Here is a 16,607-nt window from a genome sequence, read left to right on the forward strand (position 1 = left end):
GTATCTTATACAGACTCTAGCACAATGTCAGCACTTGTCAACTGATGAATAAATAACAAAGGCTTATTCACAACAGAATTCTTACTAACCCTGCAAGGAATAATGATAAATCACTATTTAAGAGACCGAAATTGAAGAAATGTGCAGATCATCCAGTACATTTATCTTGAAAGCTAAACTGTTTCTTCTGCAACATAGTTTAATACCTTAACAGACAAACTTTAAGTATTGCAAATTATAACTGCCCATGGGAGTCCATTTTTCTGCTCAAAAGTTACACATTGCAAGGCATTTAGAAAGGATATTTGGCTATTTCCCTTTTCAATTAATTTACTGCCTTACCACAACCATTCCCCTCCTTAGTTCTTCCTGATGGATAAACTATTCTGTTGTCAGACTGGATGAAGAAGAGTAATTTTGTTTAGCAACTTTATCAGAACTGAACTGTCTCCACACACCATGTTAAACACAAATAATTAGCATTCCTAACAAAAATAAAATTTCCTTGCAAAAGGTAAATTTAGGTTATAGTTTCACATAATATGCTTTCCAGGAATAAAATAATGTTCATTGCTGTTCTCCAGACATCTTCTAATCTGCTTGTATTTTCCTGAAATAAAACACTATCATTGGATTAGTGTGACAGGCCTGAAAATACACCCTTCTGTGAAATGAGGCCTCTGCCAAAAGTGTTCCTCTCAGTTGTATCTAGAGTGCTTATACATGACAATAATACCATTTTATCAGCACTCACCTTTTCTGAGAGTTTTCCTGCAGTGTTTTTTGAGCTGCTGAAAAATTGTGTTATTATACCTCAGCTGTATGGCACTGAGTTCTAAAGAACTTCTCAGTCACTACAAGGAAAACCTGCCAGACTCTCATCATTTTTGTTCAATAAATGAACCTCAACACAAGCACTGTTAAAAAGTAATACATTTCTTCAGTCAAAATAATGCAATTCATAAAAAATTAACTGTGCTTACCTGTTGTATGCCCACAGCATAGGTTTTTAAAAAGAAGTCTGAGAATTCAAAGTATTCTTTAGTTACATTTCCAGGACTTCCATATCTTTAAAAGGAAAAGGACAGAAATATTTACACTGTGAAAAGTCTGTGGTGTCAGAAAAATACAGTACTTCCTAAACCATACAGGACCCTGAGTGGTCTTGCATCAGCAAAGGAAAAATTTACCAGGTTCGTTCTAAGCCATCCTTTCCCATGTAACACTTGACTTCCCTTTTCTTAAATTATCCCAAGCTAAGGTATTATACTCAAGCAAACATGACTTTTTGTCACAAGTTCTGTAACTTCCATGTTTATGGATTTCTTTTCAAATCTTCCCCTGCCTTTACGTTTGATAATATAAACACTTGGAGCTGAGGGTATTAAAATAAATATGTAGTTAGATAGATTTACTTTTCCTGTGGGGTAAGTTTCTTGCCATCAAGGGAGCCAAATCATTTCACTAAGAACTGAGACCAGCAGTTGTGCCAGTGCAAGGCAGAGGACAGCAGCAGGAAAACCTCTTGAGTGACCAGGAGTTGTTAAATTGCTCAAACTGTCTTCTCTATTTGCATGCCAAGTAATGGTACAGATCTGTAACCCAAATTTAGTTTTTAATCAGTTACCTTTCAAAGAGACGAGCTACAATATGCAATGCCCACTTCTTGCATTTCCACCACACCAGCTCTGGTCTATCATCTTCATCAATTTGCAAAGTCTCCTACAAACAAACACATTCATTTTAAATTAGTTATGTCATTTGTTGGGAAGCAATTATGCTTTAAATATTCCTTGCTAAGTAAACTAATATAAACACACAACATGAACTAAAGCTATGGTTCTGTTAACAGTTATATGAGACTCAGGATTTTTCAGTTATCTTAATTAGGCAGTATAATGTCTATGTGCAATACCTGCACAATGCCTGTATTTAATTTTAAAATTATGCATATTTAAGAAATGCAAATTCTCAGATACACTTGAATACTACGTCACTCTGGCTCAAAAATCCGAGGATAAGAATCTTAAGAAAAGCACACTTAGAAAATTTTTCCTCAAATAGCAACACACAAGTTTCAGAGGTCTTTACAAAGCTAGAACTCACCAGTGGTACATTTCTATCAATGATGGTCCGGAAGATCTCCATCCACTGAGTCATAGTCTGGTTATTCACCAACTGGAGGGGCAATGCATACTGCAATAAGGGAAAAAACACAGGTATGAAATACTATATTTCTCTGTAAAAGGCAAAGATTTCTGCAGCAGTTACATTCTAAGGATGATGAGGTTTTAAGTAAAATTAAAACCAATTAGGTTACATATCAACACTACTCTAATTGCATCTCTCTTGGTACAATTTGAAAAGGAATTTCTGAGCAGATACATTTTGAGGAAAGTTCCTCGGTCTAAGAACTTGCCAATTGCCTTTGTTTTTCTTCTTCACAACAGCCCAGGTACCTTTTAGGATTACAGCAGTATCAGCATTACAGGGCTTTGGCAAACTAATAGCATTTTAGCAAGAAGAATGTACTCACTACTGACAGAACCAGAGGACACAGTCTTAAGCTGCACTAAGGGAAATATAGGTTGGATATTAGGAAGTTTTTTATGGAAAGAGTGATAAAGTACTAGAATGGTCTGCCTGGGGAGGTGGTGGAGTCACCACCTCTGGATGTGTTTAAAAACAATTGGACATGGTTTAGTTGAGGTTTAGGGCATGGGCTGGACTCAATGGTCTCGAAAGTCTTTTCCAACCTGCTCATTCTGTGATTCACAACTACTACCTAGCTACTATCCACAAACCTCACTTCTCTACAAAATCCAAGTAATGATATTCAGCCAAGTTATTGAAAAGAAAAATAGGATCTTGGTATTTTTCAAATTCTTCATTCATTTAGAAACAAACTATTTTAGCTTTTCAACACACCCTAAGAATTTTCAGGCTGTTCCTAATGAAGGATTTGGTTTGGTTTCTGATTGTAAGTACTCCTTCACAAAACTCATCTCAGTAAAAGCCAAACTCATCTCTCTGAAGTGCTTGTGCCTTAACACATAGTATCCGCCAGATTTTCAGCAGGTAATGAGAAATGCCTCCTAGTGAAGTGCAACATTTGACAATTACACTACAATATTCATTACTGACACTTTCAGAGACCAACCATATGGTCTAGATACCTAGTTTGTATCAGGCTACGTGCAACTATATAAAAATAGGAACACTCTCTAGTGAGCTTGCAGATACAATGTGCAAAAGCACCCTGCATTCATTAAAAATTTAATCTGGGTGATGATGTGATCAGCTTCAAAGTAGAAAAATCTATAAATATCCTATTTCTATAATAGCTATTTATTGTACATGACTTTTCCTATCCAAAAGGGTATTCTTATTCTATCACACCTCTGAACGTACTGAAAGTGGTCATTGCACCCAGCAAAGTAAAAGTTTGGTTTTCCTCTACACAGATGCCAACCTGAACAAGAGCATAGAAGATTTTTAAGATTTGTTTCTGAAGCAGTACAGAGTAATGGGAGTTATCAGGCAGAAGCTGGATCATCTGTTGCTGAATCCGAGGCAAAAATATTTGCATGGCTGCTATGAGGGGATCTCGTTCCTCTGCCTTTTTGTACCTGCAATGGAAACAAAAATGTTGGTCCAGAATCTACACACTGGCAAGTCTAATGCCTATTCCCCACCAACAATTTAATTTTGGTGCCCTAAAAAAACCAAAAAAAAAGAATATCCAGCACTCAGTCTATCACTCTCCCCTCCTCCAATCCCTATCTGAACCGTTTGTGCAAATTCACTAAAAATACCTATAAAGAAAACAATGGAAAACAATAAACATTGCCTTACACAAAGGCAGTTACTGAGAGGAAGAACTACTGTTCTTTACTACTGAATTGTCACCTCACAGGGGCAGGGACTTGAGTTTCTCTGCTGTTCATACCAATGTTAAACCCAAGCTGGGCGTTGAACAGATGGGAGTGAACAGCCATTGAAAGGGAAAGACAATTCCTTGCTTTGGAAAAGATTCCCTTTCTCCATTTACATTCCTTTTGTGTGGTTTACACATATGTTTCTAATAACAGGCAATTAAAAAAAATATGAGTGATAAGCCCCACTACACTGCTCCTAATTTATGCTGTGTGGATTTAGACTTCTTGCCAGGAAGATGCTACAGGTAACAATATGCAATAGCAGTATGTGACAATGACAGCACTGTATTCATGACATAAAAGCAGAAAATAATTTGCATTCATACATTTAGAATTTGGGGTATCTTCAAACAAAGGATTTTTTTTACAGCCAGATCGAAAGTATAGTCTCAAGAAAAAAGATGCAGTAAATTCATACAGATTATTGCTGGCAGCTCTGCTTTCAATTCACTAATGATACAAAGACGATGAATATTTTTCATTTATTTGCAGGAAAGGAAGCATATGATAATTATTAATTCCCATTTTCTACCTGAATTCCCTTGTAGAACTGCCAGTGCTCTTAAGAATGTCATTTTCAGTAATCAACTTAGACTGAAAGTACGAATTCCTCATCTACTGATGGACATCAACTTACTCATAAGTCTTCACCAGCTGATAGAGGCACAGGAGGCTCCCAAGCCAGCTGCCACTGTTTGGAGACTGCAGGTAGTATCCTATCTTGTCTACCACAGCTGTCCAATGGCCAGGGAAGTCATGTTTAATGATAGCACGGAGGCACATTGTCAGCTGGGCTCTAGTGCAGGGAGGGAAAAAAATGTAAGTGAATAAGGTCATAACATAGTGGTTAAATTAAAGGATAAATCCCAAATCTTGGTTTATTGGCTACAATACCTGTATTACATCATAAGCATCAAACATATTTTGACAGCACTGAAAGAGTTTTGGGAGTAGCAGAGGAAAAGCAAGAAAAAAATCCGACTGGATTTAACTTAAAAGAATAAACTAATTTCAGAATATTTTAGCTACTTTTCTCCCTCTCTCTTCATATGTATCAAGCAGTATTTTAAAAGAATTACTTGCTTATGGAACCAGCTAGCTTTGTGCTTTGACAATGAATGTTTATACTTGCTTATCAAGCTGAAAGCAACCACAAAAACACAAATTTGTATGTTTTCATTAAAGAATAATGGCCTTGTTATGATCCAAGCCACAGTCTCCTCAAGAAATTACAATTTTCCTGGGACCTTCTAGAACAGTACTTTCTCAACCTCCAAAGCATATGGCAGAGCCAATTAGTTAAACAACATCTTACTGTTTCTCTCCTGCCACACACTTTTAGATGTCACTCACAATGGGGAAGCAAGGCAGAACTGTTGATTGACTAAACTGAGGTGTGACTAAAAAAGCTGAGCAGCACTGAACTAGAATCTGTGGAGAAATTCTTTTAGTTCTGCTAAGTAATGAAAAAACAAAGCCTGCAGAAAATATCAGTTCCCATCCTATCAGCCTCACTTTAATTAAAGGGGTGAAAAATCATAACTGTAGTATGTCTGTGATTCTTAACTATTCTTCCAGCAAAAGCAGAACCACAATTCTTCATTCTTTTAATATCTTAAAACCAAGAACTCTAATACATAGTTAAATACTGGGGTTACAAATAAAAATTAATAAAGTAATTAAGAAAAAGGCTACTAGAAAAAAGGAATCTTGGACAGTATTTCCCTGAATGGTTAATTCCATATTGCAGACAGCCCTGTATACACTATCTGCCTTGAATCAGCCAAACAGACAGGCTGTTACTACAGCAAGTGTTATAAGACACTTTGAACACCCTTAGAGGATAAACCACACCGCAGGGCTCGCTGCCAGGTTACTACTTTTCTGAAAAACACCCATGAATAAGTGTAAACAGATTATTATTACTTTGGCAAAAAAAGTACTTGTCTCATCTTCCAAAACACAGAGATTCTAATGTTGACAACTGTGATGGTGTTCACAGGGGTCCCAGGAAGAGAGAAGAGCCGAGAATGTTGACTCCATGTTTCAGAAGGCTTGATTTGTTATTTTATGATATATATTATATTAAAAATATACTAAAAGAATAAAAGAAAGGATTTCATCAGAAGGCTAGCTAAGGATAGAAAAGGAATGATAACAAAGGTTTGTGACTGACTGAGACGGTCCAGACAGCTGGACTGTGATTGGCCATTAATTAGAAACAACCACATGAGACCAATCACAGATCCACCTGTTGCATTCCACAGCAGCAGATAATCATTGTTTACATTTTGTTCCTGAGGCCTCTCAGCTTCTCAGGAGAAAAAATCCTAAGGAATGGATTGTTCATAAAACATGTCTGTGACATACAACATCAGACTGGCAGGTCTGAAAACCTGAGCAACAGAACCACCTGTGTGCAATGTAAGGTACCTCACTAAGTCAGGAGAACGAATGATTCCCTCTACAATGTTATCCCGAATCTGCTGCCGATCGTTCTCATGGATGTTAAACGGGAAAACCGCTTCTCCAGGGGGCGGCTCACGGTCCGGCCAGTACTGGGTCACCATGTTCTTCAGGTAAATGGCAGCTAAGGATAGACAGAGGGGAAAGAATAGCTAAATTCTAAAGAAAAAGAATAATTTAATTCTACACATTGCCCAATGCTCAACATGCAGAATGGCTAAAAGTAGAATAAGGAGTTGAAAAGGCAACTGAAAACCACCACCTGAATTCTTAACAATTATGGGCACTGAGCAAAGCTGAATTAGAAAAACATTTTTCTTACGATTTCACACAAGATCAGGCTCAAGCACCTGATCAGAACAGAGCAGGATAATACTTCCATCAGCATCTGTGTCAAGGTACATTTTTACTACAGCAGTCTTCCATATGAAAATAATATCCCATCATTCTAAACAAGCCAACAAAAATCTACTTATGTGTGTTCTCACTCACTCCTAAAACAAGGACTCAAGCTCATTTGGAAGGCTTGTGTAAACAAATCACTGCACACACAGATGGGACACTCTGCTTGGGGAAATGCCCAGTATGAAACTGGCACATGGCCTACCTTCTATTCAGACAGAAATGTTTGTTGTGAATTCCCTAAGCTTTATTTCACTATTAGGATTTCCCATAATACCTGTGAATTGTTCCCTTCTGTCTCACATGAAAAACCAAGAAAAATAAAGTTAATCTTCAACAGAAAATAAAGCAGCATTAATGTATCAGTACTAAAATGCCTGAAGGCATTCTTCAGGAAACATAAGAACTAGGGTATGAGGCATTAAAGGAATGTTCTTAATAAACTCTTATGCCTGGACACTGTTTTGGTTGATTACTAGCTAGGGTTTTAAAGTAGAAATAAGATATCCTTGGGTACAATCTTTCTTTTGGTGATAAGAAATTGCAAAGCATGAAAACATGCAGTCTGTAAAATATTTTATAGGAGCAAGAGGAAAAAAAGCTCTTTGTCTATGACATGCCAGACTAGTCAGACAAGAAACAGGTCCTGAAAGACCAGCCCAAGACTTTAATCTATTTTGTCCATAGGTCTTGTTGTTATACAAATTTTTGGCTTTTAAAAAATTCCCAGGGAAATCTGTTGGCTTGAAAATATGACTTAAATGTGCTTCTCCATTTTACACCCCTCTTCTGCAAAAAAAATAATTACATTCTACATAGTTGGTTTTTTCCCTGAATGGTACTGAAATGAGAGATTAATTTATAAAAATAACCTTATGGAGTTTAGATTAAGCCTCAAACTTTACCACAGAATGGACTAACAACACCATTCAAAGTTGGATTATCTTTGAAAAAATAAAGGCCGGCATGACAAACAGAATATGTCAGCACGCTCCAAAGCACTCAGGGGATTAATGGGATCTGTACAAAAAAAAACCCCAACAGTGCTTCTATGGGAAATGCTGTTCCACAGGATAAAAACAAAGCTGTGAATGAAACAGTATTAATTAATTTACTGAAAGGCCTGAACAGTCTCTGTATCTGACAAACATATTACACAGGAGTGGTTAAAATGGATTATGAGAATTTAGAATCTGATCTTCCACAAATGCATACACTAAAGTTAACTGCACCACTACACCTGAACTCACACACACAGCTGAGCAATCCTTCCAGACATGCTCAGACTGTAACTGTGCAACTTATCAGTGATGTGACCTTCCCTCATATCTACTTATTTAAGCCACCAAGATACTGACTAAATGTATGTGGCTACCCTTGATCTGTGAATTAAGGAGTGATTTCCCTTTTTCAGAAATTTTCACTTTTCCAGAGAAAAGTGATTCAACAAGAGAAACATGCACTCAAATGTGATACCCTTTTCTATTTTTAAATTCACATTTGTCTTGGCATCATTACTTCTGCAACAGCAGGAGAAATAATACCTAAGGGTTCTCAGTTTTGAGTAGAAATCATGCTTTTTTCCCATCAGTATCACAGCAATCCAGTAGGGATCACTATACACACAGGGAAAGCTGAAGTAGGACTCTATCCTATACCCATGGTTTCATGTGACCCTCACGATGGAAAGAAACACCAAAGATAGATCCTTTTCATTTCCTCCCCAGAGCAAACCTGAGCTGACTTACATTGCAACAGTCCAAGAGTCTGTTCAAGGAACAGCCTGACTGAAAGAAAACAGAACAAGGGATTTCATCTCACCTGCTTGACGCACTGGAAATTCAACCTGATCGGACACTATGATTTGCAGCAGACTTGGAGCAAAGTTGATGATTTTATAGGACTGAAACACACAGACAACACAGTTAGTAAGTCACTATGTTTAAAGTAGACTGTATTAGCAAATGCTGAATGAGGAATACAAACTAAGGATTTTGCACTGCTTTTGCATCCTCCTCGTGATGGATGAAAGTTTTCAGGACTTGAATTTACCCAGACCTGCAGAAATCCAAATAATTCCTTGTAAAAGCAAAGCATGTAATTGCACATGGGAAGAATAAGTAATGTGAAAAGGTTCTCAATTACAGATTAGTGACAATGAGTATTTAAATAATTCTAAGAATACAAAACAAAAAGCACTAGATATCTGTCTTTGAATTACTCAACTCAGCCCCATAAGTCAAATGGACATTGACAAGCTTCACCAATACATGCCATTTAATAGCAAAATAGTTTGTGGTAGAACAGCAATAGCAAAGAGATTTAAAAAAATCATTTGGAATTGTTTTCAAGTGTAAACAGCATCTGCATTAGCCATATACAATTATCTTTTAGCAAACCAGATGTATGGTGCATCTCAATAAAAATGGGGGAAACAGTGGGACAAACATTTTCTATTAAAATCAAGTGTAGGCAGATAACACTTCAAAACCCACAGCCTTCATGGGAACTTTTCAAACGCTACATCAGCCATGCAGCTGAAGAATTTCAAAGAGAAAACAATGCTCAGTGAACTTCTGAGCAAAGCACACCAGATTTAAAAGATGTGACAATCTGATAGCATTATCCTGCTGCCATCCACCAGGGCTCCTCCAGCGAGGAATCGCTGACTCAGCGTGGTGCAGTTACTACTAAGCCTTGGCAGATCAGTACTGGTAGGTCAGATCTTTCATCCCTTGGATCCATGTGTTTTATGTTCAAAGAGAGAGGTTTCTTGGGCCTAGATGGCAGTAGCTTTCTGTATTTCACCTTTTATAGTGTTTCTTCCCTCTAGATTATGCCTGGCAGTTCTGTAGTTGCTCCCAGAGTTGTGCTTAAAGCACAAGTATAGAACATCCTCCCATGAGAACTCTGCCTCATTCAAAAGCTGTGAAATAAAAGATACTTTCTGCCCTTCATGTCCCCAGCTCTTTGATCTACCATATCCATAACAAGGCGAAATTACACTGCTTTCATGATGTCTAAGTGTCCCAGCTGCATCGCGACACTATCATTCAATAATTTAACCAAATCATTTAACTTTCTGGCCCTCATTTTATTCACTATAATGATAGTGTAATTCTAACTCAGAGACTCATTTGATGTTTATAGAGTAATCTGAGATCTGAGATAAAAGCAGTAGTGGCAAATCAAAAGCATACTCTCCTGCAATTTCCTTCTCTATAAACTTTAATTATTCCTAAGAAATGTTCCAAATAAAGTAAAAGCTGTAACATCCAGCACAGGAACTCCATTTATCTACAGACATGCTTGAAGCATACTGGATTCCAAAGATCACCTTTTAATGCAGTAGCCTGCAGTACAAAGCTTGCCCTTCAGTCACTACTGGACAACATTGGTGTGTTCTGAAAGGGCCACAGTCGACTGCAGCATCCTCCAGCACTCAACAGCCAAGTTGCACAGAGATAAGGAAAGCACGAAAAATCACAGCAGCACAGCAATCCAAAACCATGCACGAACTCTTAACTGTCCTTTTTGTTCTCAACAGTGCCTGTACACTGCTCTCAGACCCAATCTACAAAGCTTTTACTACTATAAACACATCAATTAAAAATGCAGCTTTGGGGGGTTGTTTTGTTGGTGGTCGTTTCCTGCTGCAATCCTCCCAGAACCACATTTAGGCTGGACACAGTGCTAACAATATTATTTCCCTTTCCCTGTCCCAACAGTTTTTACTGAATCTACATTAAAATCACTGCTAGCTCAGGAAGCTTTATGAGTACTACTTGTGCTGGTGTACAACTGCTCTCCCTGAAATTCTGCCAGGTTCTACACAAATATGGTCATTTGCCTCCGTGCCAGATCGGCTCAGCAAGCACCCGGAGTGACAAAAGCCCTGTGGCGCCGGCGGAAGGCACAGTGTCCCCGAGGGGGTCCCATCCCCAGCAGCACAGCGCTATGTGCGTGTCTTTACACTTCACACACCGCCACCCCTACAGAGATCGCCAGGCCCATTAAATCCTTCTGTTCCCTTCTATTGTCGTGCCCGGAATTTACATTTTTACATAGCTCTGTTTACTACTCGTTATCAGGAACAAGAAGACTGTAGAGATCAACAGAGACTGTGAGCCCACGTTAGAAACAAGACACACGATTCTGTTGTATTTGTGAAGCTCAAATTACATCCTGCTCATTTGTGCAGCAACAAACCCGGGTCAGGAAAACTACATGCTGCTGCTTGCAGTTTTTAGAACAGAGGACTTTTTAAAAAGCTGCATACAGCAACATTTTTCCTATACCAGCACATTCTCGTCTGTTTAGTTGTCATGCTAATTGCGATCTTGGGATGTGTCCCTTCCCTGCGTTGCTCTGGACATCAGCAAACAAAGCTGGACCTATCGCAGGTGCAGAGCCACTGTCAGGTGTATATTGTGACATGGAAATGGACATGGAAGAGACCTTGGAGCTGGATGAGTTCAACAAGACAGTTCTTTATATCACTGCAGCTGCACTTTAACAAAAGGAGAGCAGGAATACCGTCAGTGCCACAGAAGGAACACAAAACTATCTGCTGATTTTGAAGAGCCGTGCCCAGGAGCCGCAGGGAGGCACCAGATGGCTGAAATAGACCTTCAGCACAACTCCCACAACACAGCACGGTGCTTTGTGCACTTGGTGAATAATTACACTGCCCTGAACCCACATTGCTGGGATCTGGTAAAACTTCTTGTCAAAGTGCTGATCTACTGGGGCACATGTTTATTTTGAAAGAGAAAATGAAAGCTTTTGAAAAGCAAACTTTCACGGAGTACTTACAAAGAGCAATTATTTTAAAGCTGTGTAAAACACATACAGGCTGGTATTGTATGAATCTCAGATCAGAGCATTTATCTTAAAAGAGAATCTCACTTAATTTCCACTGGGATTAAGAGGATGGGATACAGCAGTGTGCATGGCTAGCAGCTACACTGGGAAAGGGATACAGCATTGGGAAAGCATAACTGGGTAAATTTACAGCAGTGGAGAAGAGATGTATATGACCCCTGCATGTTGTTCCATGTGTCTATTCTCTCAGTATCTGTGCACTGCAGCTGCAGCTTTTTGCACTCTGTTCCTTCACCTTTGGCTTGATGTATCCTTCCCTGCATCACCATCACAGCTGCAGGCTTCAAAAGATCAGAGAACACATCTTTTTCTGCCTATCTCCTCTTCCATTTGATTAGGTACAGAACATATGACAGACAAGTGAGCCTCAGGTGGGCCACTGAAAAACATCAAGATGAAGACCATCACTTGTAAAGGGCCAGAATATAAGGAGAGATAAGAAGCAAAAACTACATTAAAGTCTCCCCAAATGGATCCTACTGAAGCAAATTACTTCTCACGTCTAATGTTCATATTTGGCTCCCAGGTTCTCACACATCATACACTGCTAAACTCATTTCATGAAGCATTATTCTTGTGTTTTGCTTGCTGTCACATTCAAAGGCCATAATTGCTCCAGAATCACAAGAGTCAGCAACCTTCCCACTGTATTGATGGCAACCACAGTGCCCGAGTGCAGAATGGCACTGAAAGGTGCTTCTTCCCCTGCAAAACATCAGGACACCCTAGCACAATGGGTATGGGAAATCTGGAAGCCTTCCTTCACATTCTGCAAGCTCAGATCATCCTCCTCCACCAGTACTAAACATCATTTCTACACCTCTGAATACAAGTATGGCACATAAAAATCGCTGAAAAAACAAAGCACTGCATCTCTGTTTGCAAAAACAAACACACAGAAGAAATTTGTACTTTGAATTAATGAGAAATGAACTTTTTACAAAGATAATTTCAAGGCTTAAATACATCTGATCCAAATGCTCAGCTACCTGGTTTACCAAGTCTTATTTTCTGTTTCTGTGTACTGAAAATGAATACTTAGAAATTCCACTGGCAAACTTAGGAGTATTTCTGCAGTTAATAGCATTTTCACTCTTGTTTTTTTACACTGTCAGTCAGAGACCATTGTTAAAACAAACCAGAACTTCAAAAGATACTTTTTTCTTTCCCTGCCTATATGCAAAGATACTGTGTAGGGTGGGGAAAACACTGTTCTCACACAGAGTTAAAATAAGCTCGTGTAAGAACCCACCTGAATTTCTTTCCTGTATGGGTTCTGCTGCCAAATTCACCCAGTATCAAAGAAACTTCACTTTCCACATAAGTTTTAATTATCCAAGTCAACTTCCTCCTAAAATGGGTCTCAGATTTCTCCCTCTAGGTATCATGAAGTGCTCACTGGCACTTACAGAGTAGCCTTAAGATCCATGCCTACTATAGCAGACAGCTCAACAAAGATGTGGAAAGATATGGAAGGAAGCCAAACTTTATTCTGGATTCTTCTGGTTTTGGGTAATCTTTTCACACTTCTTCCAGCACTGCTACTCAGTTGCTGTCAAAGCCAAATTATGTAACTCCTACTCAATATTTTAAAAGCCCAGCTATATTTCTGCAACTGAGTTCTTGTTTTCTCCTTTGCTACAAGCCAAAGGGATGTGTTACAGCATGTTGGGCCACTGAAAATTAATGTATAAAACCTATATGGGAATCCTATCTGAACTGGAATTACAATGACTCTGTACGTTCACAGCACTCCAAGAACTGGCACATGAAAGCAGTATATAACCATAATATAAATAAATAAATGAACCCAGCAAAAGTCCTCGAAGTCCAAGAGACAGATGTAACAGGAGTAATAGCCTGGAACAGATACTGACAAATGATGCACAGAAACTGAATCCATTTCTTGGTATGACAACTAACCATTCTACTAAGAACAGTGGGAGTGATAAATACAATCATCAAGTGCACTCTAATTACATTACAGAGCTGAATTAAAAAAAGGCAGGGCAGGGAAGCAAAAGAAAAATAGGGGGAAGGAAAGACATGCACACTTAGAAACCCAAGAGGCTAAAAGGGAAATGGCAGAAATTACATGAGATAGACACTGACTTGGCAGGAAACTGCTCCAGTTTAGCAAGAATCAGATTTCAAATAAATCCCACACTTACAGTTGTGTTCAGATCACAGAGAGAAGTGAAGTTTGTTAATGATTTCAAAGTAGCATCAACCAAGGAGAAAGATCAGAAAAATCCTACTAAGAACTGAATGATCTATAGAACTGCACCAACAAAAATGGAGTTGGGTAAGAGGCCAAATACACAGTGAGGGACTTAAGAACTTCTCCTAAAAACTGGAGGTTTGTGAGTGAAGAACAACAACAGACTAAAAGGATCAAGGGACTTTGGTATATAGAGTGGTAAGAAATATGTAGATGTTGGACATAAAGAAGATAATTGTAGATTTAGCATTTAATGAGGCATCAGCAGCTTTGAGCACAAGACTTTCTGGAACACTGCAAACACAAATGACCAGACTCCACAAAAAGGATTATTTCAAAGGGAAACTGGTTCAGAGAAGAGCTGTGCTCCTATTCCTAGATTTCATAAATTCAGTTTTATGATATGGCAAAGGAAACATAGCCTGCTAAGGCTAGAAAAACAGGCTTCTAGGGGATCAGCCTTTGACAAAGCTGTCAGAGAGGGTACCAAGAAACCTGAAGTAAGATTGGTATAAATGGATATAAACAGACCATAAACAAATGTTGGCAGAAAACCAACACTTGTTTCTAGCTGCAAGAGGAAGAAAATTCACAGGCAGCCTTCTAATAGATATAAAAAGGACAAAAAAAAAAAAAAAAAAGGAATCCCAATTCCATTTCTGAATGCAGTTAGGTGATAATCCAGGAGGCACACAGCAAATTCATTGATTTGGGTGGTGTATCTTTATGCAGGTGCAGGAACATACAGAGGACAAAGAAGCATTTTCAAACATGTTGGGATTTCTTACACATAGAAAAGCTTTCATTCATGTAAACTCTATTCCCCATGCTTGACACTGTAAGCAAACTGGAGTCAGGACTATTAGGATATTGTTCTAAAGGACTCTGTACTGGTACAGCACTGGGGTGCCTACAGACAGGCATTGTCCTGGTGCAGTAGTAGGATTTGCAGTGTCTGGGAAGTTCATGGCACTGCCTGGACTCAAAGCTGAATTGTACACTGCAGATGAGCTCACACAGGCAAGTTTTACCTCAGCACCCCTGAACCTGTCTCAAGAGCAGCATCCCTGTAACTATGACACAGAGCAAAGGTGACTCCTATGCTGTTCAGCCAAGGGCTCTATCACCACCTCAGGTATTTATTGACAGAGAATTTTGTGTTTGGTTGGTGGATTGGTCCCTTTGCTAGACCAAGATAAATGCTAGAGCAGCACCTGGATTCCAGCCCTTGCAGGAACACAGGGACATGTCAACACTACCATCAGATACACGGGAGGGGAGTCTGACACGTTGCTTTGAAGCCTTGCTTCAAAAGCACTAAAAAGCTTCAAGATGTCAAAGCCCCACTTGAGCAACATTGCTCAGGGAGCACTTTTGTTCCTCTCATCTAGAGTCATGTCAAACCCAGCACTGCATCAGCACATTTTGTCAGATACATCACGCTTCACCTAGTAACAGGAAGCCTGCACAAAAATAGGTATGTCTTGATTCCAGGATTCATTCTTCATAATAGTTAGAAAAAAGAAAACGCATCAAGTATTTTGAAAGAAAATTCTGCATCTCAACCTGTTCTCAGTAAGTCTGCTTGCACTCTTGAATCTAAAACCTGTGTCTTTCATGAGAACTGCACTATCCATCACTTTAACTCAGAACATTTTACAGCTCTCAGTCTTAAAATGCTTTCAGGACTGTTCCTGAGTTTCACAGTACCTACTGGTGATGACAGCGTTAGGAGCAGGACCCAGGAACCCAGGAGCTGCCTCTTTGTTCTGAACAGAGCACTGTAGCAGCAGTAGTCTGTATTGTTGTTTAGACTGCTGTGCAACAGGCTGCTTACAAATATTTGTCATTTCCCTCTCAGCCCTTAACAGTAGGGATAAAAACAGATACTGATGCGTTTTTAAAGTAACTGTGCCAAAAAGAGAAAAAAAGCCTTGCATCCTTATCTCAATATTCACAAGAGCATTTTCAGCGCCCAGCACTTAATCCACTGATTTACTAAAGGAATTTACCAACTGCTAAAGAAAGGATTAGCTATATCTAATTCAGAAGGAGTTTTAAGTTGCCTAAATATAAAACTAAGCTGGAGGAGCAATCCTGAATAGCATAATTCCTGACAACCAATTCTCACTGACTATTTTGCTAACACATCAACACAACCAAAAAACCCCAAATCCTCAAAGAGAATTGATCAAATATTCCATCAAAGCATAGAAATTAAAGTTTCATTAATGCTGCACAGGGGAACTTTCTCTTTTCTCAAAGGTTCAAAGGTTGGGGTCACAGTTTCATTCAGTGCATACTGCCGCTGCTCTAGGAAAAGGTTTTTCCCCAGAAGGTGCCTGGGCACTGGAACAGGCTTCTCGGGGAAGCGGTCACAGCACCAAGCCTGACAGAGTTCAAGAAGTGTTTGGACAACACTCTCAGGCTCATGGTGGGATTGCTGGGGATGGTGCTGGGCAGCAGGACCAGGAGCTGGACTCGATGATCCTGACGGGTCCCTTCCAACTCTGCATGTTCTGTAACTCTATGATTAACTGCAGGATGCCAGGACACACACTGCCCACGAAACCTAAGGCTCCTTACTCCAAGTTCCCCTCGCCGTGCGGCCGGACGGCACAGAACGCGCCCCCGAGCGTCACTGCCGCCCGTCCCGTGAGAGCCGGGGCCACAGCAATGTCATCCCCTCCAGCACC

General features: G+C 39.4%; 1 protein-coding gene across 1 annotated transcript in view; it reads right to left on the bottom strand.

Annotated features, from left to right (window-relative positions):
- IPO8 (importin 8) overlaps positions 1 to 8,707 on the bottom strand; it is a 39,222-nt gene extending 30,515 nt beyond the window's left edge. Inside the window, exons 1-7 of the mRNA XM_014307033.2 lie at positions 8,628 to 8,707; positions 6,372 to 6,528; positions 4,576 to 4,734; positions 3,473 to 3,629; positions 2,107 to 2,196; positions 1,628 to 1,722; positions 984 to 1,068 (exon numbers count right to left, since the gene is read on the bottom strand). Coding sequence (XP_014162508.1) covers positions 984 to 1,068; positions 1,628 to 1,722; positions 2,107 to 2,196; positions 3,473 to 3,629; positions 4,576 to 4,734; positions 6,372 to 6,508 — 723 coding nt within the window. The 5' untranslated portion in view covers positions 6,509 to 6,528; positions 8,628 to 8,707. The remainder of the gene's footprint in view (positions 1 to 983; positions 1,069 to 1,627; positions 1,723 to 2,106; positions 2,197 to 3,472; positions 3,630 to 4,575; positions 4,735 to 6,371; positions 6,529 to 8,627) is intronic.
- Positions 8,708 to 16,607: the final 7,900 nt, after the last annotated feature.

Source organism: Geospiza fortis, unplaced genomic scaffold (assembly GCF_000277835.1).
Source record: "Geospiza fortis unplaced genomic scaffold, GeoFor_1.0 scaffold10, whole genome shotgun sequence".
NCBI classification, from domain to species: Eukaryota; Metazoa; Chordata; class Aves; order Passeriformes; family Thraupidae; genus Geospiza; species Geospiza fortis.